This window comes from Pocillopora damicornis, chromosome 3, assembly GCF_964200805.1.
Source record: "Pocillopora damicornis chromosome 3, jaPocDami1.2, whole genome shotgun sequence".
Classification (NCBI taxonomy): Eukaryota; Metazoa; Cnidaria; class Anthozoa; order Scleractinia; family Pocilloporidae; genus Pocillopora; species Pocillopora damicornis.
Genome location: NC_142672.1, coordinates 24,349,004 through 24,373,445, shown reverse-complemented (window position 1 = coordinate 24,373,445; position 24,442 = coordinate 24,349,004). Strand labels below are relative to the sequence as shown.

Genomic DNA, 24,442 nt, shown 5'->3' with positions numbered 1-24,442 from the left:
TTCATACTATTTCCTCTAACTCCTTCACCTGACCATTCCCGCGGTTTATGGAAAGGTTCGGTTTGCTTACTGTATACACTTATTGCCCAAAACAATAAGAAAAGAAACGAAATACCACGGCCAACAACCATTTATTTTTACCATTATTTAAAGTAATATTCAGTATGCAATGTTAATCATGATTCTCGGCCGCGAAACTAAAGAAAAATTTTCTAGTTAAACGGACGTTGATGAAATGTTTTAGGAGTGAAAAATGGTAACGTGAAAAGCGTTGCAGAGTCAATGTCAGTATCTGAGCAACTGCACCTACCCCTCAACAAACCCAAAAACAGTCCACTAATAACAAGTAAGGGTTGATGTTGTTTTAATGGAGGAGGAGGTGCGTAGTTGCTCAGATACTGACATTGATCCGTGTTTCATTACACTGACAGCAACATTTTTAAAGAGATGAAGGAAAATCTTACTCAAATTAGAACATGGAGAAAGTATTATGAAAATATCTCCTCCGAGAGAGAAGCTAAGGCTGAAGAGACAGAAAGGCTAAGGGTCAGTTTTATTCTTAATTGAGAGCCCAGATTACCGAGCTAGATTTGAATATAAACGAGTTATTTTTGGTTTCTGGATACTTCTTTTATCTTACTGCATTATAGCTGATAACTTTCCTGTTGCAATAAAATACATTTTCATATATGTTCATTGTTACTTAACTTTTTTCTTTTAATTATTTTTTCATTTTCATCCTTTTTTTTGTAGGATGAGAACTTGCATTTGGTGGTGGACAGAGAAGAAATCGAAGGAAAGTTAATAGTTTTACATAAAATTTTATCACCTTTACCAATTAAATGTTTTTGTTACAAAGTGGAGAGGAATCAAAATTTCATTTCATTTTCGTACAACTCAGACGTACATATCCTAGCATAATTCAATATCCTTCATTTATCTGAGAAGAGACTTTGAAAGGTACATTTGGTATTTATAGTAAAGTTCTTGCTACTGTGACTATTTTATAGTCTGCAATGCAAGTAATTAAGGTAATAAATAGGAAGGTTCTTGTTTCCACTCTGTGTTTCGAAGGAGAAACTCTGAATACAACAACTTCATTGAAACTCTTCCTCTTCTGTTTCTCGGCGTTCGTTTTACAAGGTGCTGTATGGTCAAAGGGTAACCTATAGCAAGTTTCTCCAGAGTAAGTCGTGTTTTGAATTGATAACAAAATATAACCCTAAAGTCTTTGTATCTCAGATAACTCGCCTAGAAGAGAAGCACTTCGAAGATCAAAGAAACATCAAACGCATGGTTGAAGAACAAATGGGAACACAGAAAGAGCAGGCCGAAGCCGCCATATCCGAAGCGAGGGAAAGATCGACCGCTGAGAAAGAAAAATATTTACGACAACGAAGAGACCTTCAAGCTCACATGGATGCAGTTAAATGAAAACAGCAGCAAGATGAAAAAACCATAAAGAATCTGCGAGATAGACTGTGGAGAATCTGATGAAGACAAAAAATTAAACAAGAGAAAATTGAGGACGTCATCAAATTTAAAAGAAAGATAAGAGAGAGAGAGAGAGAGAGAGAGAGAGAGAGAGAGAGAGAGAGAGAGAGAGAGAGAGAGAGAGAGAGAGAGAGAATTGACGAAGAGGTCTTGCCGAATCGTGTGCTACGCAAGTGGCGTGTGTGTTAAGTAATGTAGTAAATCCTTTTTTACTAATACTATTACAGTCCTTTCGGAGACATTTGGACTGTTATTATTTGCATTTAGTCAAAGCAAATATTTCAAGAGGAAAGAGGGAAAGAGAGGGAGAGAAGGAAAGAGAGGGAGAGAAGGGGGAGAGAGGGGAGAGCTAGAGTAAAGGGCACTTTTGTATCTTTTTTCAGGCACTTTTGTAACACAAAAGGGCACTTCTGTAACGTAACAGACACTTTTGTAACTGTGCAGGGCACTTTGGTAACTTTTAAGGGCACCTGACCTTGGTAACTTTTAGGGCACTTTTGTAACTATGGAAGTTTATAAATATTATTTAATTCTTGAATTACTTAAAACCCTTAAAAAATTGTTTAAGTAACCACTTCAGTTGCTTTTAAGAAAATGGAACTTTTAAACTGAACGACCTCCTAGCTGATCGAGTTAGGGGATCAGAAGGGTAGTCCTTCAAACGTTTTACATGGACAGGAAACGCTCTTTCACAAAAAAAAATAGATCGTAGGCGTTTTGTTATGGGTTGAGGATTGCGGCAGACAATCGTTCTGATAACAAATAATAATTTTTCATGATTTGGAAAGATTTATGCTCAAAAAAGTGTTGATACGGTATCTGATTCTCAAAACCAACATTGAAAGTACCGTAATTTATTTCATACATACTGAGCGAATGATTGAAAATACATCGTTCGTCCAATCGTAGACATGAACGATAATACTTCACAGTGGAGGGCAACAAGCGTACGGCTTCCAGTAAGAAAAAATCTCGTAGTACGTATGAAATAAAAACATTACACCATGGATATTTGCTTGAACGATTTTTATTCACTCGTTGTTATTATTCACGAGGTAGCGTTTCTTTCTTATGTCGTTCATTACTTTGGAGATTTGTAAAAATCGAAGTTGTAGCACACCGGAACTTGTAATAATGTCAACCAACACGCAGCGTGTGACTTTAAAATCTCCTAAAATAAGCATCGATGATAATAAACAATCAAATTATAGACCAATGAACGTGTTTTTCTGTACAAGAGCCCTATTTCCTAATTTTTTTAGCAAATCTTCAAAATTAATAAATGACAGAAAATAGAAACGCTACGATTTTCCCATCGATTTTTCGCCTACATGCATCTCACTAAACGTAAAATTTTCCATTCCTACCAAAAATCTCGAAAGTTTTTCACATCTTTTACCTTTTCTTGATCAACCATCTTGTATAGGGAGCTACAAAATGTAGGTTATTTGGTCAAGAGACCGCCTAGAACAAGATTTGCGTGACAGGTGTAGTTGAGAGAAACTTGTCACAGTCGCAGATTTTAAAAGGCATCCAAGACAAAAATGTGGTAGTACCCAAACATTTTTTTGATGATTTTCAAAGATGAAAATGATGGGTTATAAAGGAGAATCAAGATTGGTCTTGTAGCTTTCTGGCAAGGGAGATAATTGACCTAAAAGTTGTCAAATGTTTGGATGAATCGAAAAGTCTAAAAACACAGTCGTTTATTTGCCTCTATTGATTGACAAGCCGTCCGTCAAATTGACTGATACTTGCGGTGGACACTAACTAAGGATAAAAAAAATATGTGTGCTAACCCTCAGAGTAATTATTTGAATACCATCGCAGTGAGAGCTTCATACATTTTACCTATTTTAAGGCGATTTCCTAGGTGAAAACCAAGAAAAACCGAGTGGTGGCCTATCTCCCCCCGGAAAAAACCAAAACAGAAACCAGTTTTTTAGTTTTGGGGTAGACCCTTTAAACTGGCAAAGTTTCATTGAAATCGGTGAGATGGCATGTAGCACGACTGCCTGGTGCTATCGTGGACACACTCTTAAATCTTGGACCTAGACGCTGATATTCCGCTCCGGAGAGTTTTGCGCTTGGGAAGAAATATTCGCTTCAGCACAATTGTTTTTAGTTAATTTTTCTTTGATCCCTTGTTATGGAACTATAGGATTGTCGTCACCTTTGGTTCTCGACAGTGTTATTCGTTTCTTTGACTCAAAGGGTTAGTAAAGACAGGTCAGTATGATACTGACATGTCTTCACTAACCCGTTATTCCGTGAGTGTAGTTCAACGAAAGGAAGTCGTTACTGTGACTAGCGTACGTTACTCGTGTAAACCTTTGAAGGCTCTTAAAGTGAATTATATCATCGCCTCGGTGAAAAGAGATAAACTTACGCCTTACGGTGAGCAAAGACTCCAATGAATCAATGCCAATTGAGAAAATCCACATCCGTCGAAAAGAACCTTTTAAGTTGATGTGATGGACTGAGAAAAAACATTATTATCAGGATTGGGATCGGCCGGTTTTAACCGTAGGGATTTCGGGATTGAGAGAAAATTTTAGTCAGAATCGCGGGATTAAAGAACCCTTTTGGGAACCTTCTATGGAGGTATCAGACTTTGAAAATGCACCAAGCAAGGAGAAAATGCGTAGATTAAATAAACCTTAGCAAATATCAGATTAAAACTTTGATTCCCATAGAAAATACATACATAAGGTTATACATACAAGTTGCTTACATTTCACCCGGGTAGACTATTATCCTGCACTGATCATGAAATGATGTGACATATGTTTACAAGTATATCATTATCGACATTAAGAGTCAGCGGCATTTTGCATAGATTCTGCACAGCCTGTACCATATCAGATGTCAGTCAGCATATCACAGAAACGACTACAAATATAATTTTTATGAAATGCATACCTTAGTATCAAAGTTTTAAGGTAACGGGTTTTCTGTAGGAAGAAAAAAATTTGGCAAGGCTGCATATATTATTTTTCGCTTCAAAAGGGCATATGCCTGACTGTATCACCATTTTGATGATGTATGCTCCAACAAAACAAAAATGAGGTTTGTTGTGACAGGTTATGTCTTCCTTTGCTATTTTCGCCCTATCATTAGACATTTCTCATTGAAATATCCATAATTTATGCATAAAAGAGAAGGAAAGTGAGTAAATAAAAAAACAATTGTGAAGATATACATCATTGAGATTTGTCGCAGACGAGCACATTTGGAACAGTTATTGTCTGGTGACCCATAGTTATTTGTATTCCTGAACAAGGGTTTAACATAAAACAGTTTTATTCCCTTTCAAATTCACGAGTTGGCTCACCGAAGCCAAGAGAATGTGTGTTTCAGCTGTGACAAAATAGGTTTAGAGGGATACATCAAGAAAAGTCAGTGTTGGGCTGTATACCTTTGTTGCATCGTATTTTATATGTTTTCGATCGCGTAATGTGTCCTGGCTGTCATGTCACAAGTGTGGTACATTAAAGAAACCCCCTAAAACTCTACAAACTTGAGTTCTTTCTGTTTGCCCTTATGACACATTTATGACATATCGAAAGAAACCTTACTTTTACAAGGAAACGTACAGACAACGAAGAGCGAAATGAAACGGGAGTGTCACTGTCTCATTCCAGCGAGTAGCTTGGCGACAAGTGCTTATTCGACTGAAACTGATTGATTATAAATACAATTCCCAAAAACATTTGCATGTCTCTCACCAAGTACGTTGAATTTGTTGAAAAATTCGTCATTTTTCATTTTCATAACGAAAAGACTAGCGACTAAATACAGGAATGGCTCCGACCTGTAATTGGATGATAAAAATAGTAAAAGTTAATAAGTTATATCTTAACTCCTTGCTTGTGAGTATTGTTTAAAAGTGTGTCTCGAAGCGGAAAAACGAACTACAATGCGAGTGAAAACACCGACGTGTCAAACAAGGAATGATTGCTTACATATGGAAGGGAAGGTAGCCTTTCTTGTTCGGCGAGGTCGCTCAGCGATGATCCGGCGATTACAAAGTCATCTGCTGACTAGCTCCGTCGACAAACTCATTTAGTCAGTTCAGGCGGACGACCAGAGACTGGAGCCATTCCTGTATTTCACCGCTGACAGGGATAGCTCCGACTCATGCGTTTATTGATTTTTTTTCAATAACTTTTAAATAGTTTTTTTAAGCAATTTTTAAAAAAGCTTTTTGAAAAAAAATAAAAAACTAACCTAGTGACCAGTGCTCTGCGAACAGTAGTTGTAAAACTTCTTTATTCTCCGAAGCGTTTCGTCTAACTGTCGTAGACTTCTTGAGGGATTTTACTCGTTAACACTAAACCCCTAGTTTATAGGCCATTGCCAGCGACTATACGGGGGACAATGACCATAGAGACTTGGCCGAACCTACCTAAATTTTTTTTAGCCAAGGTGAGAAGTAAATTTTGGAAGCCACGGTTTTAGCTAAGAATTTTCAAATTTGAAAAATTGAAGTGGTTTTTCGCAGATCATACCTGGAAAGCAATTGGCAAATTAGGTAAGGACAGGAGCCCATCACTTGGAGCCTTCAACTCCCATACTGGGCCTATGTCACGGCGTTTTTCACAGAACGGTTTGTTTTTAGACTATCTTTTCGCGGGAAATAGGCTACTCGAGCTCACTTAGGTAATACGATCCATGAAACAAGAAGAAAAAAATAGGTCCGCAATGCGTACTTGTGTGGAATTTCATTGACAAAGTGGTTGCAAGGGGTTTTTGAGCGGAAGCAAACCTGTTGCTCACCGTGAGTCAACTATACTACAGGGGTGAAATTAGGCCTGGAATCAACAGTCTGAATAGTAATTTTTGTGCAGGAATTATTTGATACAGATTCACAGGAGGGATCTGGGGTATTAACTTATACTTTTATCAGGCAATATGCCTTTCCCTCCCTCCCTGGAAGCTTTTTGGCGTGTTTTTGAACGTTTGGTCATCGTCTTCAACAAATAAATTACCTCTTGGTGGCTTAGGCTATTTATTTGTTTATACGGCAATACTGGAAATATTTGGAGCGGGAAATATTTTTCACTTCATTAATATGTTTGTTTGCTTGTTGTTGTTTTTTTTGGTATCCTGGAGTATTTCAGGATGGTCGTGATTTAAATGCAATTTGTGCAAGTCCCCGAATATTACATTTCGTTCATGGCTTTGTTTTAGCTTTCTTCCCGTGCGAATTACGATTATTATTCATTTAGTGTTGAGAGTTATTCAACTTACTCGCGCCGTGGTCACTGTGCGCAATATTTATCTTTAGCGCTCGCATTTCGAGTGAAAGTGTACCAGGTACGACCCATCCGTCCACGAATTTATGATACCCCCTCCTTACTGCTAATGAGGTCAGTGAGAGACCTCAGTGAGAGAGAATTGTTTTCAAACTCAAACGTTTATTTAGTTTGGCGGAAGAAGCAACGTAAGTGAAATGAGGATCGTTTAGTCGCAAAGTTGAAATGGACAATTTTAAGTTTTAAAACTTACAAATTCTCATGACATAAAAACACGACTGAAACCGCACGACTGGGAACCGAGTGTTGCGTAAACATGAACGAAACAAGTTTCTTTGCATCCGAGTTCAAATAACCAACTTTATTTAACAAATAGAGAAGCCTTGACTGTGCTCTGTTCTGTTGTAAAGCACGCAGGAAGCGGCTAGAGCACGAAAGAAGTGTAGGGGGAAACACGAGACGCTTCCTAAGTGCTTTACAACAGAACAGAGCATAGTCAAGGCTTCTCTATTTGTTTTATAATAAAGAATCCGTTAAATTCCTCAAGAATTACTTTCAATTTTCAAAACAAATCTTATTTCCAAAGCGAACAACAGTGTCGTCAGCATTAGAATGGTTCAAATAATCTGATTGGCTGTACAAGACTAAAGCTGTCAAAAATGTCAAACCATCAAAGTTCAAAAACCATCAAAGTTCAAATTCTGCAATAGTTTACAAACTAAAATAGCTCGGCATGTCGAATTTAACACTTTTGCCTGAAGTGTTTTAGTTTCTAATACAGGATCTGAAAGTGAAATGTTCAGTGAAATTCGGCCCAATCGTGGCTCACAAAAAAAACGCAAGTTGTTTCACATTACAAGTAGAAAACAAACTGTTCAAGGCGAGTGTATTATGAATGAACAACAGCCGAATTCACTAAGACAAAAAGATCGCTCGGAATGACAGCGCCGTAAAACTCGGTTGCAGTGACTGATCTGGCCTTCCACTCAACACATCGGAAAGGTAATCAGGACAAGCTCTTATTTTTTCACTCGAAGGGTAGTCGATTTAGTTCCTGAGGCTTGCTCCACTGCGATGACTGAAGATCGCCATGATTAGCTAGCCGCGATAGACCTTAAGTCGCTCTGACACCGTCATGATTAGTATGAATTTTAACAGTTATGCCAGGTTATATTTTTCATAATTCCTGTTTTTTTTTTAATTTCAAATCGAAACTTTATATACTATACAAGTGTTAGCTGTGTTTGATTTTTATTACCGTACGTAAACTCGCAATCTAACTGAGCGTGAAGACCGTTAAAAAAACTCGGACTGTCTATCTTGTTTTATCTCTGAGGATTTTTGTCTCTGCTCACCTTACAGTAACGTAAATTACTGCGCCTGGCATTTTTGCAAACCTTTGCTTGCTTGTTCCGAAATTTCACTTTTATTAACGAAAGAAAAGCTAGAAAGAAGTACGTGTTATATCCGAACTTTATTATAAAATAAAGTTCGGATATAACACGCGCTTTCATTGGTTGAAAGAGCGTGCTCTATGAGAGTATAGAGCATAGACCTGCAGGCTGAGCTACAGCTGTCACGCCATATGCCAATTGTACTGTGTTCGATCTTTTCCGGGACTTCTTTTTAACTTTTTTCCGATAATTGAAAGAGAAATTTCGGAACTGAAGCGAGCCGGCAAGTAGCAACAGAAGAATCAAACAAAGGTTTGTAAACATACCAGGCGCCGTAATTTACGTTATTAAAACGTGAACAGATACGAAAATCCTCAAAGGAAAAACAAAATAAACATTCCGAGTTTTAAAGATTTTCACGCTCGGTTAGATTGCAAGCTTACGTACGGTAATAAAAATCAAACACAGCTAACACTCGTATAGTATATAAAGTTCAGTGTTCAAAAACAAAACAGAACAAAACAGAAATGATGAAAAACATAACCAAACTGGCATAATAATTAAAATTCATACTAATCATGACGGTGTCTGAGCGAATATGATCATGCTGAAGTTCATCGCGGCTCGCTCATCATGGCGATCTCCGGTCATCACAGTAAAGCCAGCCTCAGGAACTACATCGGCCGCCCTTCGAGTGAAAAAATAAGAGCTTGCTCTGACATCCTTTCCGATACGTTGAGTGGCAATTCACATCAGTCACTGCAGCCGGGTTTTGCGACGTTGTCATCACGAGCGATCTTCATGTTCCGGTGAATTCGGCTGTCGTTCATTCAAAAAACACTCACCTTGAACAGCTTGTTTTCTACCTTGTCATGTGGAAAAAATTCGCGTGTTTTTATGAGCCATAATTCGGCTGAAGTTTACTGAACATTTCACTTCAAGATTTTGTATAAGAGACGTAAAAGCTTCAGGCAAAAGTGTTAAATTTGACTTGCCGAACTATTTTAGTTTGTAAACTATCGTAGAATGTGAACTTTGATGGTTTGACACTTTTGACAGCTTTGGTCTTGTACAGCCAATCAGATTATTTGAACTATTCTAACAAGGATTCTGATTGGCTTATTGTAGCGTGCTTTATGAGAGTATAGATCATGCTGACGACATTCTTGTTCGCTTTGGAAATAAAGTTTGTTTTGTAATTTAACGGATTCTTTATTATAAAACAAATAGAGAAGCCTTGACTGTGCTCTGTTCTGTTATAAAGCACTTAGGAAGCGGCTAGAGCACTCAAGAAGTGGGAAGAAGCACTCGACTACGTCTCGTGTTTCTCCCTACACTTCTTTCGTGCTCTAGCCGCTTCCTAAGTGCTTTATAACAGAACAGAGCACAGTCAAGGCTTCTCTATTTGTTAATTGAAATTAAAAAATACAACAAAGAACTACAGAAGAACTCCTAACAGGCTGACTTCAGTTCTTTAACTACTCGAGAGTTCGCATTATACTCGACGGTTAAATTGTTTAAGAGTAGCAGCATTTCTGCTATTTTTAAAACGTAAAATTTTCCCAATACCTTCCTTTTTTGGAACTGCATTTGTTAAGCACACCAAAAAAAATAGCATTTCTTTGTAATTTCTTTTCGACCCCCCCCCCCCCCACCTACCCTCAAAGGCAGAGACATTTTAACGGGTTGTTCCGAGCTCCCCAAAATACGAGAAAATCCTTTTCGATGCCCAGAAAGCCCCCCGCCCCGCCCCGCCCCCGCCCCCCTCCCAAAAAAAAAAACTTGAAAGGAGCATTGGTGCTAAATTTGCCTTGACTGAAATTGTAAGTTACACAACGGTGCACTGAACCGTCAATCAAATGATCAGCCTTGCCCCGCTTATGTCAATCACTTGTGTACAACTTCGAACAATTTGTGACAATTTCCAGCAAATGAACAAAGACAATGTTTTGTGGATGATCAAAAGTTGCATTGATCTGTGGCCAGACATTGGCTAGCATCATTGTTCTGACAGGCGTGAATAATCCAAATTAGATCAAAAGTGGCAGCATGAAACAAAGCAGTAAAGACATATTGTGTAATTGCAGAGAGAGCGAATGTGGGAAACATCATCAATGAAAAGAAAGCTTGCCAAGTCAGTGCAACGGCTTTTGCGATAGCACAAAACAGGTACTTACTAATGTATAAAGCATCTTAGGAGTTGGTAACGTATTAGTTCGGAATAATTTCATGCTAGTTTTGGGAGCATTCGTATTAATTTTATTCGTATTAAAACTTATCCATACAGTAACAACACTACATTATAAAATGTGGGAAATGCTTGACATTCGCAAATCTTTAAACCTAGCGTAATGAATTTATAGTAAAACAAAGACGAATTAACTTCGACAATGAAATTTAATTAAATATTTTCACGCAGTTAGAAATCGTGTTGGAATAGGTCCGCAGTGCGTGGTAAACTGTTTGACCTGTTTCAAAAAAGGTAAAGGACAACAAAAATTAATGACAGTGAAAGTTTCTGAGAATTAGTTGTTTTCAGAAAACAAGGTAAAACAGTTGATGATCAAGAATGCTTAATTTGTTGCTGTAAAATTGCAAATGGAAGGTAGGGAGAAAAAAAAGAAAGGTTGAGGGGAAGGGGGGGGTGGAGGAGGGGTTGCAGACTTAACGGTGGAATAATTGTTTAATGCAGGGTTGTCAATAAAGGTTGCAGTTAGAAATTAGCCAAGATGCTAAAGGAGCTGCCTGAATTTTTTTTCAGGCCTTATTTCTCAACTGCTTAAGTTGAGTATATACTATATATATATATATATAGTTTATTTTTGTCTTTTGTAAATGGTTGTTAAACTGGACAACTCTTAGAAAGATGACTTCAGACTTAATTTTAAAAGGCCTGTTCTGGTACCAAATGAATAAGCAGCATTTCCTAGAGTTGTCCAGTTTAACAACCATTTACAAAAGACAAAAATAAACTACAGAACACACAGTCTTGAAATTTTTCCGCAGTACAAATATATGACTTTCATGTATTCTTATCACACCTTCTCCATCTACGGGTATATAAAGAACTCACAATTGACCAGCTCCCAGTTGGCTTGATAGCTCAGTTGGTTAGAGCGCTGCACCGGTATTCGCAGAGGTCATGGGTTCGATTCCCGTTCAGGCCTGAATTTTTTTCAGGCCTTATTTCTCAACTGCTTAAGTTGAGTATATACTGCGATGATCTTCATTTGCTTAAAATGTATTTTCCGCAGTACAAATATATGACTTTCATGTATTCTTATCACACTCTTGACAGTTCAAGGCAAACAATAGTTTCTTTCAGTTTGTGACACTTTGAGACACCCGTGAGACATTTTGAGACACTCGTGAGACATTTTGAGACACTCGTGAGACACTTTGAGACACTCTGAGACTTTTTGAAGTGCAACCCACACAAATATATTCAAGCCGACAAATGTTGGCTCGCGAGAGTACAATGACTCCTTTCAATCTGGCACAACCCGCACCGAAGGTCCAAGCCGATAAATGTTGGCTTGTGAAAGCGTAAAAGCTCCTGTGCAACCCGCACTGAACACAAGCCGCGTTTCAGCGTGTTGGCTTGCGTGAAAAAATCTTCTGTTATAAACACCTGAAGAAATAACGAAACAAACGCCTCAGATTATGTAAGAAAGAACACAAACCAGGTGCACAAACGTAATCGCCTTTCGCGAGAGCTTAATCGTGAAGCTCCCACAACAAAATTGAAAAGTTAAAGCACGCAAAGAACCCGTGAAAATATGAAATGACTTATTCTTACCTTGGAAATAAAAATTCCCAAGAAAAAAATATGAAATTCCGAATAAGTTCTCCAAAACCCAACGACTGAGAAGAGAAATGGCCGCCGTATAATACACTATGAAAAAACGCCTACAGGAATCCAGTCTTCACGGCTCACTGAACGCCAAATAGAAACCACAAATAAATAAATAAATAAATTTCGCGGGCCTTGACAAAATGTGGGAAATCCCACACAAAAATGGCGGCCCTATGCGGGGACGTCTTCATATCAAAACTACGCAAATAGACCTTTTTGGGAATTACTACATCACGGGCGACGAGCGGGGGAGGAAGAAATGACCGAAATACGATTGGTCAGCGGGGAAACAAATTTAATAATTCATATTAGACATATCAGTTGTAGTTGCAGAAAACAATAGTGATGAAAAGCCGAAATGTTAACAGTTTACTTAAGATGTGAAGCAATTTTTCAAAAGTGTTGATGGCACATATATCTTTCACTGTTGTATTAAACAATGGAGGTATCGGGAAAGCATTGGTGGCATTCGGAAAAGCACTAAGAAAAATTATGTTTACGTTTTGTAACTTGCCAAAAACAATCGTGTTGTAAAGCCAAACTATTTTCAGGTTATACTTCGCTAATTCAAAAGTTAAGCGGAGTTGACAACCGGAAATCATGATACTTTTTTTTCGTCACGCACGTCACGCAGCAAGCTACAAACCATATATATAATTATTCTTGGTGCCTTTCCAAATGCCACTGACTCCCTCTCCGAAGCCTCCATTGTTTATTAAAGCAGTAAAAGATATGAGTTCAATCAACACTTCTGAAAAATCGTTTCCTTTTCTCTCCAGCTGTTCAATCTATGCCGTGCTGGCAATTGAACACTTTCCTTCCCAAAATTAGGAAAGGCACACCAGTAAAAAACGAATTTTTGCTCCCTAAATATCTCATGTATCTTCCCCCAGTATTTTGTGACTTCTGTCCGAGGAAGGAGGTGTAAGCATTAAATTAACCCGAATGATTCCACGATTGTGGTATCATCCAAGCCATGCCAGAGGACTTGAACTAGACAAACTAGTGAGAATGCACAATAGCGATAGCAAAGCTTTGTAATGCTTAAGAGCTATATCAAATATATATAAATATATGTTCCCGAAACCTTTGACAGCTTTAAAGAAAGAAAACTTCGTCGTCAATCCTGTTTCAAATTCCGCAATAAGTTTAAGCGCCTCATCAACAGAATTTACGTATCCTAAATTATCTGCATGTCTACCATCAATGGTTCGCGACTTAAAATTCTCGCTATGCTGTTTCTGTTTGTTCCTCAAGAATCATGGGATTTACAGCTTTTGATGTTCGGCTACATCACTTGCGGATTTCCGAGAATCTTCGGTTATGTTTTGCAAGTCATTAAATATTCCATCTCAGTCCCTCTCGACCGAGGTGGTTTTGGTGGATGGAATCTAATGCTGACCAATGCTGACCCATTCTGAAGGAGCTTAGAAACCAGGCTCAACTCAGTAGCCAAGCCTACTGAATTTGTGCCCAAGCCTTTTCTTGCTTGCGTGACCTTTTTTGTCACACTAGAGAATACAAGGAACTTCGGCGAGTAGTAAACACAAGCTCAAATTTTTAAAGCAGTAAAGAGGAAAACTTTTTGAGACTGAAAGGTAAGTAAGTAAGTTTTTTAGTGTTTTAAAACCTAAATTTAGTGTTTCCTTTTGTAATTTTACAACGTACAGTAAATTGTCAAATCAATAACTCGAAAAGCTTACAGCTGAAATTTAACTCTTTATTAATAACCTTATACTTTCTTGATCTGATATCTCAATTAGCGATAACACCAGAAATAATTTGCTTTTGTGGTATATACTATATGTTTACCTAACTTGTTGAAGTACGTTGTCATGAAATAATGCACTTAGCAACAATTAATCTGATTACACAAAACTGAGTCAATGTTTACATTGTTCCCTGGACTGCCTGGACTGCCTGGACATCTGAGGCAACTGATAATGCATTTTGGGAGTGGTAGGGATGCTTACTTCATAGTGGCTATGGCTGTACCTGTCCTTTAATTTGCCTTTTTGGTTGGTAATAGATTTTCCTTGCATTGTCTGTAATTTTTTTCAGGAAATTTTAGTTTGCAACAAGAAAATTCTTTTACAGAAGAATTCTTTTCCTGTAACGTTTACAACTGTTGCTTACGTTTGCCATATTTCTGATATTTTTATCATAACAGAATTTTTCACAAAAATTATTTGACATTGAATTCTCGTACAAATACTGCAAGGTCATGCCTACCCACCAACCCATCAAGGTGGTCTTGAAAACTGCAGTAAGGTCTATTGAATATAGTTAAAGTACTGAATTTCACTCCATGACTTACTACTACAGAATATGGGGCTTTTTATGATTAGGTACAAAACAAAACAAAAAAAAAAGCTTTCTTGGCTCATTTGGATCAAGCCACCTAATATAATGCAATCAATGTCTTGTTTTCTGTATCGTGAGTCATTGCTCAGTTGGAATTGATATTTAAATCTTAATTATAATTATTTAAATCCAACTGAATGTATTTCTTTCATTATTTTTCCACTGACTGCCAAACCAGCAAGCCTTGAGGCATGAAACTGTGAGGACTTTAAACTCTCTGCCCTAGTGTGAGGCATCAGTCAATTTAGGAATTACCAAGTGTAAAATTTCAAGTCAATATGGTCCAGAAACTACTCATTTTTGTAGAGGGTGGAGCAGGGAGGGGTGAAGGGGTCAAAATTATTAGGTTTGCGTACCGTTTTCACTCTTTGCACCCTGAACACTCAGTCACGCACACTTCAGATGGATGCTCAACACAGCGTCAAAAAATAATCAAGCAAATAACTAAGACGTGCAAAGCTTCCACGGTGAATATAAATTTACCGCTATAAACAGTGAAAAGGCCTTACAGATTTTACACGTAGCTTCTTTGAAGGTACAACTTCCTATGACGTTCTAACAAGATCATCAGGTTGTCAAATACGTATTTTCATATGATTGATACCAATTGCTTTATTAAGTCGAAATAAGCTTAATGTCAAGAATAAATAAGCGGATTACTACTTTTACGACGAATTTTGTGGTCCGTTAAAAAAAAGGACTTGGTTCAATTACGTAGTTCACCGAAAGGTTAATTTTGTTTGCCTGCTAGGATTTCTTTTAACATTGAATACATTTTCAAGACCTGTACTCGACGAGGTGCACTTCTTGCGATTGTTCTGCAATCTAGCGAGTCCTTCGGAAAAACGTCACCGAGAGCAGAGCTAAGACACTATTCAGAAGCAAGTATTTTCTAGGTTTGAAATTCCCTTCGGTTCCATTTGACCGTGAGTAGAGTTTAGAATTCACGAAGAAAGCGTATTTTAGCCAAAGGCAGAAGATTCGTATTTGAACGGAGCGCAGCGAGATAAGGTAATGTTCATTCACGCGAACATTAAAAAAAAAAATAGGGTTAATAGATAACTTCTCATTTGTTTTTTCTCGCGCAAGTAACAAAAATGTTGCCTTCCCTGTCCCCATCCAATTGCACTTCAACCAGTCGGGGGAGGTGAGTATAGAATTGTTAACAAATCATCAGAAGGCTTGGTTACCTGATTGAGCCTGGTGTCTAAGCTCCTTCAGAAAGGTCAGCATTTAGATTCATCCACCAAAACCCGATTCGCTCGTAATTAACCGCTTATATGCGGATTTAATTAGTATCAAATTAACGCATACAAGCGGTCAAAGTAGGGCCTATTTACCTATCGTGAACCTGTGACGTATGGGATTAAATATTAGCGCCCTGCCTGCTCAGCACGCTTCGCTGACCCCATTGCTTGGTCTTTGTATCCCTGCACAACGTGGATCATTAGGTTATTGCGCGTCTGACCTTTTTACTTTACAATGGAAAGGCAGTCCCGATTAGTTTATTCTGAAGAACAAAAGGAAGTGCTGACCACGTTTTTCAACGAGGGAATGACTTCCACCAAGGAAGCGATGTGCGACAAAATTCGTGCATGTGCCACGAGAGTCGGCATTTCGGAAGACCAAGTGAAGGTAGTTTAAGCTCTCACGGCCTTGATTAACATTCATTTTATCCTAGGCACCAGGATAATTAATTTCCTGTACTAAATTTCATGTATGAATGTTGTTAGGAGTTTCAGGCCATTTGAAGTTAGTGTAATTTAATTTTTCTGATCTTTTGACCTATTCTGTTACAAACCACGTTGATTTAATTGCGATCTGAGGACATCTTTCGAGCATTTTTCTAATTTTATTACACACAGGCTTTATATGAAGTTACAGTGTAAGGTTTTCGCCGGCCAGTTTATTCCTAATTCTGCGTTGTCCATAGCTATAGCCTTTCACAAATGATGTGAAAGCCGTTTGATGTCGGAAGAAATTAAATGAAGCATGTGTTGTACTTTCTCTCCATCTAAATAGAAATAACATGGAACTACGAGAAACCACAAAAACGATCTTAAACCACCTAAAAGCATTTTAAACTACCTGAAACCACCTGAAAACAGACAAACCATCTTAAACCACGTAAAACCATCTAAAACTACCTACGATCGACAAAGAGAGTTCTCCGGTTACCGCATTGATAGTTTGCTCCTCTGGAGACCTCTGTAATCAATTTCAATTTTTGGGACCCCTTCACACGTTTCGTACCGCTTTCTTGTACTGAATGAAAGTTCTCTTACTTCACATGAAAATGTAATTAACTGGGTGCCATTGTTAGACATTTGTTGATACATTTGTGCAATTTTGTCCTCTTTGACTCAAGTTATCAATTAAAAAATGAGATCGACTGTAATTTAGTTTTCCATAAGGAAATTATAGGAACAATGATGGCCTTTGTAACTCCTATTTGTCGAGCACAATGATAGTCTGAATCATTCATCTACAGCTGGCCTCTTAAACCAGCCTACTATCTCCATCTCGAGCTGAGATAATATTTCTTTGATTTTTGGTGGTTTTAGATGGTTGCACTGAGGTAGTTTTTGGTGGTTGTACTGAGGTGGTTTTAGATGGTTGTACTAAGGTAGTTTTAGGTGGTTGTACTGAGTTGGTTTTTAGATGGTTGTACTAAGGTAGTTTTAGGTAGTTGTACTGAGGTGGTTTTTAGATGGTTGCAATTAGGTAGTTTTAGTTGGTTGTGCAGAGGTGGTTTTAGATGGTTGCACTGAGGTAGTTTTAGATGGTTTAAGATGGTTTGCTTGTAGATGGTTTAAGATGGTTTAGGGCCTGGTTACATAAAGGTGGGGGACCCTTGGTAGTTGAGGTAACCTGCCTACCTGTGGTTGAGAAATAGCCTGTGTTAATGTACAATCTTACAACCTCAGGAACTCTAGCAACCCCAGCAAGATACATTGACCCACCTTGGGAGTTTTACAAGGCAAATTGCCATCCCTGTAGGGAGACATTCTCTTAAGCAGGTCACCCTGCCTATCCTGTAAACATGATCAAGATAAAGTAAGAGATTATATGGATAGGCAGGTTACCTCACCCAGGTGGAGTCCCCCAACCTTCATGTAAACAGGCCCGTAGGATAGTTTTAAGATGGTTTCAGTTGCCTGTACATGGCTTTAGATGGTTTAGGTGGTTGTAGATGGTCTGAATCAGTTGTAGATCAGGTTTTAGTTGGTTGTGGATGGTTTGAGTTAGTTGCAGATGGTTTGAGGTGGTTGTAGATGGTTTGAGTTGGTTGTAGATGGCTTGAGTCGATTGTAGATGGATACAGATGCTTCCAGATGGTTTCAAATGGTTACAGATCATTCTAGATGTTTTGAGGTTATAAATGGTCCCAAATAGTTTAAGATGGTTCTGAATGGTTTTAGTAGATTCAAGATGGTTGCCAATTTTTTTTACATGGGTCAAATGATTTAAGATGGGTTTATATGGTTTCAAATGGTTTAAGATTACTTTGGATCCTTTTAGTTTGTTTTCAGGTGTACATATTGGTTTTAGTTTGTGTTAAGGGGGTTTTTGGTCAGGCCATGCTGTAGTATTTCCCCTTCTTTGCACCTTATGTGTTACCTACAGAAGTTTTGTCTTATATATTAATACAGTAAAACCCAATTGAACTAAGTGTTTTGAATAAGGTACTACATACGAGGATGTTAATGCAGAAGGTCATATTCGCAGTTGACTTCTGATAACTTTCAAATGTTATTCGAGCCAGCAACTAGCAAATGAAACAAAAGTCATTGGGGTGCTTTAGATTTACATGTTTTTTATTCATTTGCTATTGCTTTTTTCCCCTCTCTCTCTCCCTCCCTCTCCTCTCTCTGTGTCTCTCTATCTTTCAATTTGTTTTTATTTGTTATTTTGCATCTTTTTCAGTATTTTAAGATAGACAAAATTGATGTGATATTTGTACCACACAATATAGATACAAAAAGAAATACTTTTAAAGAGATCTTGAAGAAGCTCAGAACTTTAATTTTATGGGACTGCATGCACAGACCTCTCCTCCCAGACTTTGCAAATTAGAGCATATAATAACAGTTTCCTTTTTTCAATAGCCTTTTTAGCTACTGTACAATGTCATCTAACTGTTTTAAGTCATATTAATGTGATAAAGTAATTGGAAAATATATTTTTCCAATTGAATAAAGAGAGAAAGTTTCTAAAGAACCTGTGGTGCTGCATTTGTGGGGAAATATAGCAAGAAAATTCTGTTTTATTTACTGAGTTGATAATATGAATTTACTATCATAAAGTGTTTCAAAGTTGACTTTTTGAGTGTCAGCCCTAAAGTAGCTGTGACTGCATGTGAGTTGTCAGTGACAGTTAGTTCAAAGTTTTCTTGTTTGTCAAACTGCTAAACCAGTTAGAATTTTAGTTTTCTTGGTTTTTTCTTTTAGTGTGAAACATTACTTTTTTTTCTGGTCAGCACTGGATAAACAACCACAATGCGAAGTGTAGTAGTGGTTCCAGAGTGCTTGATGGACACAAGAGGACAGAAAAGAAACTAGTGAGGAAACAAAGTGGCTTTAATGCTTTCACAAGGGAGTTTCTCCACAAAGGTAGTCATTCTTGATCTAGCTAAATTTGTGCTTTACATCTTACCTTTTAAGTTGAAAAATGCATCATGTCCTTTTATTCCACAGAACAAACTGGTGGAAGTGCAGAGGTCTTTCGCACCATCGGAGAAAAGTGGAGGAACTTGTCTGCCTCAGATAGAGATGCCTACAAAAAGGTGGCAACAGATTTAGGGTCAGCTGTGTCACTACCCTCAGCTGATAAACAAGCCAAGAAGATAATTGGCAACATCATGAAACAGGTCAGCTAGTAATAATCATAGTCATTATCATCATCATTATTACAAACTTACAATGATATTTATCACATTTTGTGATGTGAACTTTGTGGTTTATAAATGACCAAGTTCAACTCACCAAGCTGTATAAAGACTGGATTGACAAGTTCTTGAAATGATATACCCAATACATTTACTGACCTTATGATTTTGTTTAATTTGTAAACTGGTCTTAAATTGTGCTATAATAGCAAACAAGCATTTCGTATTGAATTTTTCTGTTTGACATTGATTTTAATCTATCAGCATTAATTTATCAGTTTTCTTATTGTTACATTTATATTACTGATAGATTGACTGTTGTCAAATAAAATTATGATATTTATCTGTGTGGATTGTAATTTAAGATATGCCAAAAATTTTCCCCTTTCTTGTAATTTTACAGTTGGTCACCAGGTGTCTCAGCAAGCTCTTAATAAACAATGAAAGTTATTCTTAAACTTACTCATAATTACCTGTTTTAAATATCTTACTTTTTAGGTTTTTTCTTTTCCTTGATTTACACAACTTTCTAAGTATGCAAGCTCAGTAATTTTCATGTAATTAAATGTTTGTCACCATGCACTCCCATCATGGGATACAACTTTAATCCAGCACTAAACAAACTGACATTGTTTAAGTAATGAGTATATATGTTATCACACTTATTTGGTTCTTCTAATTGTTACCAATCCTTATCAATGTTTTACACAGGTTGCAGAACTGGAAACACTTGGTGGTCATGCACTGATGTTATGTGCTTATGATGGTGTTTGTTACCAAGGTTCAGCTGGGATTGGTGACAGCCTTTTAAAAACAAACATCATGGAAACATTTGCAAGTAGATTACACTGTGAGTACTGACTGTAGATATGCATTAATTAGCACTTTACTCTTGATATATACTTTCAGAAGCTCATTCTAATTTTACTTGTAATGTTGAAATCTTTCTGCAAATTTTTGCGCTTGAGAATTTGTGAATTGGATTTTTCCATACATGAGTTGATGAAAAAAAGAAAAACAATTAGTAAAACCAATTACCTGTTAATTCCAATTTGCATTTCATTCCCTCACTCAAAACATAAACAGAACCTCAAAAAAAGGTTATTGAGAGCAGTAGTCCCGGTACTCAATTTCTGTTACTCTAAGTGTACATCTATGTTCTTAAATATCAATATAATCTCAATATATTAAAACAATGAATGAATCCCAATGAAATTCACTACATTGATGCTTAGATCAACAACTTATTATACCAAGCATCTCGTTTCTTAAGAACTTAGAAAAGAAAGCATAATATTTCCAGTGAAAATAGGTCCTTACTTTATAGGTAATTCCCTGGTGGAAAAGCAAGACGTGTCAGTAAAACATCTACAAGAAGTGTTCAACTTCAAATACAGTATGCGTTTTTATAGCATATATTTGCCTTTATCCATGCACGTGCGGATTAAGGTCTTCGAAGATCTAGCTGATGTTCCTCCAAATTATTGAAAAATATATTTGTTTTCTCTTTCCACTAAAATGGCCGCATTCAGTTTCAGTTGACCCATGATTGAAAACTACATCTCCATAAACTACTATTTGAAGCATTTAAGGGGTCAATAGCTGTTTTACACTCAGCTTCTGCCTTTTCTCGTGATTTGTTGCAATACGAAAAAAAGTCAGTCTTCTTTCCCAATATAAATTTTATTTCTGCTTTTAATGTATTGATGTGGTAATTCCCTTTATCTATGGCTATGATTTCTTTATAAGTGTCATATTCAAGGCAACAAGGAGTGACTTTTAGCCTCGTTTTTTTTTCCAGTCAATCTCTGTCTTTGTCTTTTGTAGGTGAACTTGTCGGAAACAGAGGAAGTAAAATGCCTTACGCTAAGATACAGCAATTGGGAATTTTATTTAATAACCTTCCCTTGGATTTAAAGAAAGAGATTGGTGTTATTCCGCGTAAACCGTCTCTTTACGGAAGCGGCCAGCGACGAAGCTGTGGCTCGCCCGTCATGACTGGAGCTTTGGTATTTCTTTGCCTGTACCCTCCATGGATAGTTCCACGACCCCTTCAGCCACCACTCACACATCAACTTCTCCTACGCCCACTCCTTCCCTTGTTAATTCGTCGACCTCCTGTTAACTGCTATTCACAACCGTAACAATACCAACTCACAACAAACTAACTACTGATTGAACTTACAAAACACCTCAGTCGAAAAGATGAAATTTACACAACATACCATACATTCTTCCTTCACTTTGACACAACCTCATCACACACAAGTTCTTTAAGTGTTTATCAGTCATCTGCAACCAGAGCCACAGTGAGTGTTGACCACTGTACTTCCCGCGCATCCATTGTTCTTGGTACTCCTTCCTAATCTCAACGCAGCACTTCCTCTGCTGCTGGTTTTATCGTTTCCAAAGGTGAGCAAGTTTTTTATCTCTGATTTTGTAAAGTTCAGTGTTAAGCGTGTTTACCACTCAAAGTGACGGGCTTATTACGTGTGAAAAGGAATTAGGAATTTCCATGAAACAAAGTGATCATGCTGGAATGAAAGACTAGTGTACTATTTGGTCTCCTAAGTATTTAACACCAACGTTATTTACTTTGTAACCCTTTTTACGCAGATACTAATTTGGAATGCTATTACCAAGCACGGCCTGAGAAACACGTGTGGTTTTTGTTCTTCCACCACGAACACACATTCATGGGCGCACAGTGAATCCGGGAAACTTTGTGGTTGAATGGTGCATTCTATGACGGAGAATCGATTTTTGTCGGTGGTTTTATGAATGGCCTTTAGAGCCGGCAACCTATTTTCACTCGACTTGCTGAAGTTTACTTCTTCAGGCTGACCTCCCTGTGAAGGCGCCATAACCTTTTGGAACTGTGCACAATAAATTGTAACGTGGTTTTGGCAAATAAATCTCTTAATTTTTATTTTTTGTTTGTGTGTTTGTTTGCTTTTTCTATGTTTATTTGGTTAATTTCTTGGCAATAAAAGGAAAAAGCACTGTCCATCGAGCATGGCATATCCGATGTTTATCGCATAGTTTCCTAACAAGTTTGATGATAAGTTTCCACGCACTCTAAACTGAACTTGCCGGAAACGTACAAACGGGGGGAATTAACTCGGCAGAGACCACTCGGCTAATGAGAACGGAACTCGTCACGATTTCCTGGCACACAGCGATCTACTTCGAGTGAACTTGTCAAGTCGGACGTCAAGAAAGAGATAGCGTTTGGTTCCACGGTATACTTTTATTCGTAGAGCGCTCTTATATACACCATGCTAGAGTAGAAGCTAAAGTAGTAATCATAAAAGCTGCACAAGGTACTTGCTTTAGAACTAACTGGTGAGAGGTGCTATTAAACCAATTTTTCTCGAGAGACCATTAACACTTGTATTTACCTAACAAAAACCAGTAATAAATAACAAGTGCCGACGTGCAGGAGCATAATGAAAGCGAGTAACAAGCAAATCTATTGGTCAATTGTCTTGTCAATGCTAGTACTTTACATATCAATCAATGACTCTAGTATCGTAGTCCATCATCCCCTCATGAACTGGTCTGAAAAGTTTCCATTTTTAGGCTTTCTATCGTATCATGGAACAAGACTAAAAGTGTCATTTTTTCTTGAAAAGAATAAGGGGGAAACAGTCCCTTCTATTCATTTTCTTTGTATTGCGGTAACTTTGGTGTTATGAAACCAATTAAGACACGAAACGAAGATCGTATGGCCCGGATTTCTATGGTCTTTAGCGGTTTCATTGGGTAAAACCCCGAATACTGTGGGTGTGTGTGTGTGTGTGTGTGTGTTAGCCTTCCCAGGAGGATACACGTAGTATACTTGATGTACAGCGTAATACATCAAGAACTGATCCCTGTTATCACTTGTTTCCTATTGGCATGCACCACATTTGTTCTGAGCCGAGTGTTTACGAAGATTTCACCACCTTTCAGAGAATTAAAGACAATTTGCAGCAGACGTGAATTTAGCCAAACCAGAGTTCTCGAGCAATGAAAACTCGGTAACATTGTTATGGTTTTCATGGGATAACGACATTGGGTCCCACTTGGACTTATTTTGGTGATAATGGCGGATTTCCACATCTGTTTTATGATTTTCATGGGAGATTGCGGTTGGTCCGCAGTCAGACCCATTTTGGCAATATTGGTTAGTTTCCAAATTTTTCCTATGATTTCCATGGGAAATCGACTTTTAATCGCACTTGTACTCATTTTGGCGACTCGCCCAGTTTCCAGAACTGTACTATGATTTTCAAGGGCTATTGTTGTTGGTCCTCACTAAGACCCATTTTAGTGATATTGGCGAGTTTCCACATCTGTCCTAAGATTTTGATGAGATGTTCACCTTGAGTCGCACTTGGACCCATTTTGGCGATATTGGCCAGTTTACATAACTTTCTCGTCATTTTTATGGGATATTGGCATTAATCCACACTTGGACTCTCTTTGGCGATATTGGCGGATTTCCTCACCTTCATATGATTTTCATGAGATATCGCTGCCGATCCTCGCTGAGACCTATTTTAGCGATATTGGCGAGTTTACACATCTGTTCTATGGTTTTGATGAGATATTGAGTCGCACTTGAACCCATTTTGGCAATATGAACCGGTTTCCACAACTTGGCTATGAGTTTCACAGAATATCGATATTGACCTGCACTTATACCCATTTCGGCGATATTAGCGAATTTTGCCATCTTTTCTCTGATTTTCATCGAATATTGACGTTCATCCGCACTTAGATCCATTTTGACGTCATTGGCGAATTTTCAACTTTTGTCTTATGATTTTAATGGGAGATTGCCGTTGGTCCGCACTTAGACCCATTTTGGAAAAATTTGGTCAGTTTCCAGATTTTTCATGTGATTTCAATGATATCGATATCAATGATATCGACATTGACTCGCACTTGGACTCATCTTGGCGATACTACCAGTTTCCAGAACTCTGTTATGATTTTCATGGGATATTGCTGTTGATCAGCACTAAGACCCATTGGCGATATTGGCGAGTTTCCGCATCTGTCTTGTGATTTTCATGGGAGATTGCTGTTGGTCCGCACATACACTCATTTTGGAAATATTAGTCAGTTTCCAAATTTTTCCTATGATTTCCATGGGATATCGACATTGAATCGCACTTGGACTCATTTTGGCGATACTAGT

General features: G+C 37.8%; 1 protein-coding gene across 3 annotated transcripts; it reads left to right on the top strand.

The window, feature by feature from the left end:
• The first annotated feature begins 15,600 nt into the window (after positions 1-15,600).
• On the top strand, positions 15,601-22,188 carry LOC149048972 (uncharacterized). 3 transcript variants are annotated; one of them, XR_016184585.1, is made up of 7 exons: positions 15,601-16,001; positions 18,847-18,979; positions 19,064-19,236; positions 19,966-20,104; positions 20,582-20,650; positions 21,082-21,666; positions 21,871-22,188. XR_016184585.1 is itself a non-coding variant. In XM_089198933.1 (6 exons), exons 1-6 carry the CDS (start codon positions 15,849-15,851, stop codon positions 21,396-21,398), a joined length of 984 nt encoding a protein of 327 aa, XP_089055059.1. In that variant the 5' UTR covers positions 15,601-15,848; the 3' UTR covers positions 21,399-22,188. The 3 variants fall into 3 exon arrangements, 1 of the variants encoding a protein (XP_089055059.1); XM_089198933.1 differs by having other exon boundaries at positions 21,082-22,188; XR_016184586.1 differs by lacking the exon at positions 20,582-20,650 and having other exon boundaries at positions 15,602-16,001.
• Positions 22,189-24,442: the final 2,254 nt, after the last annotated feature.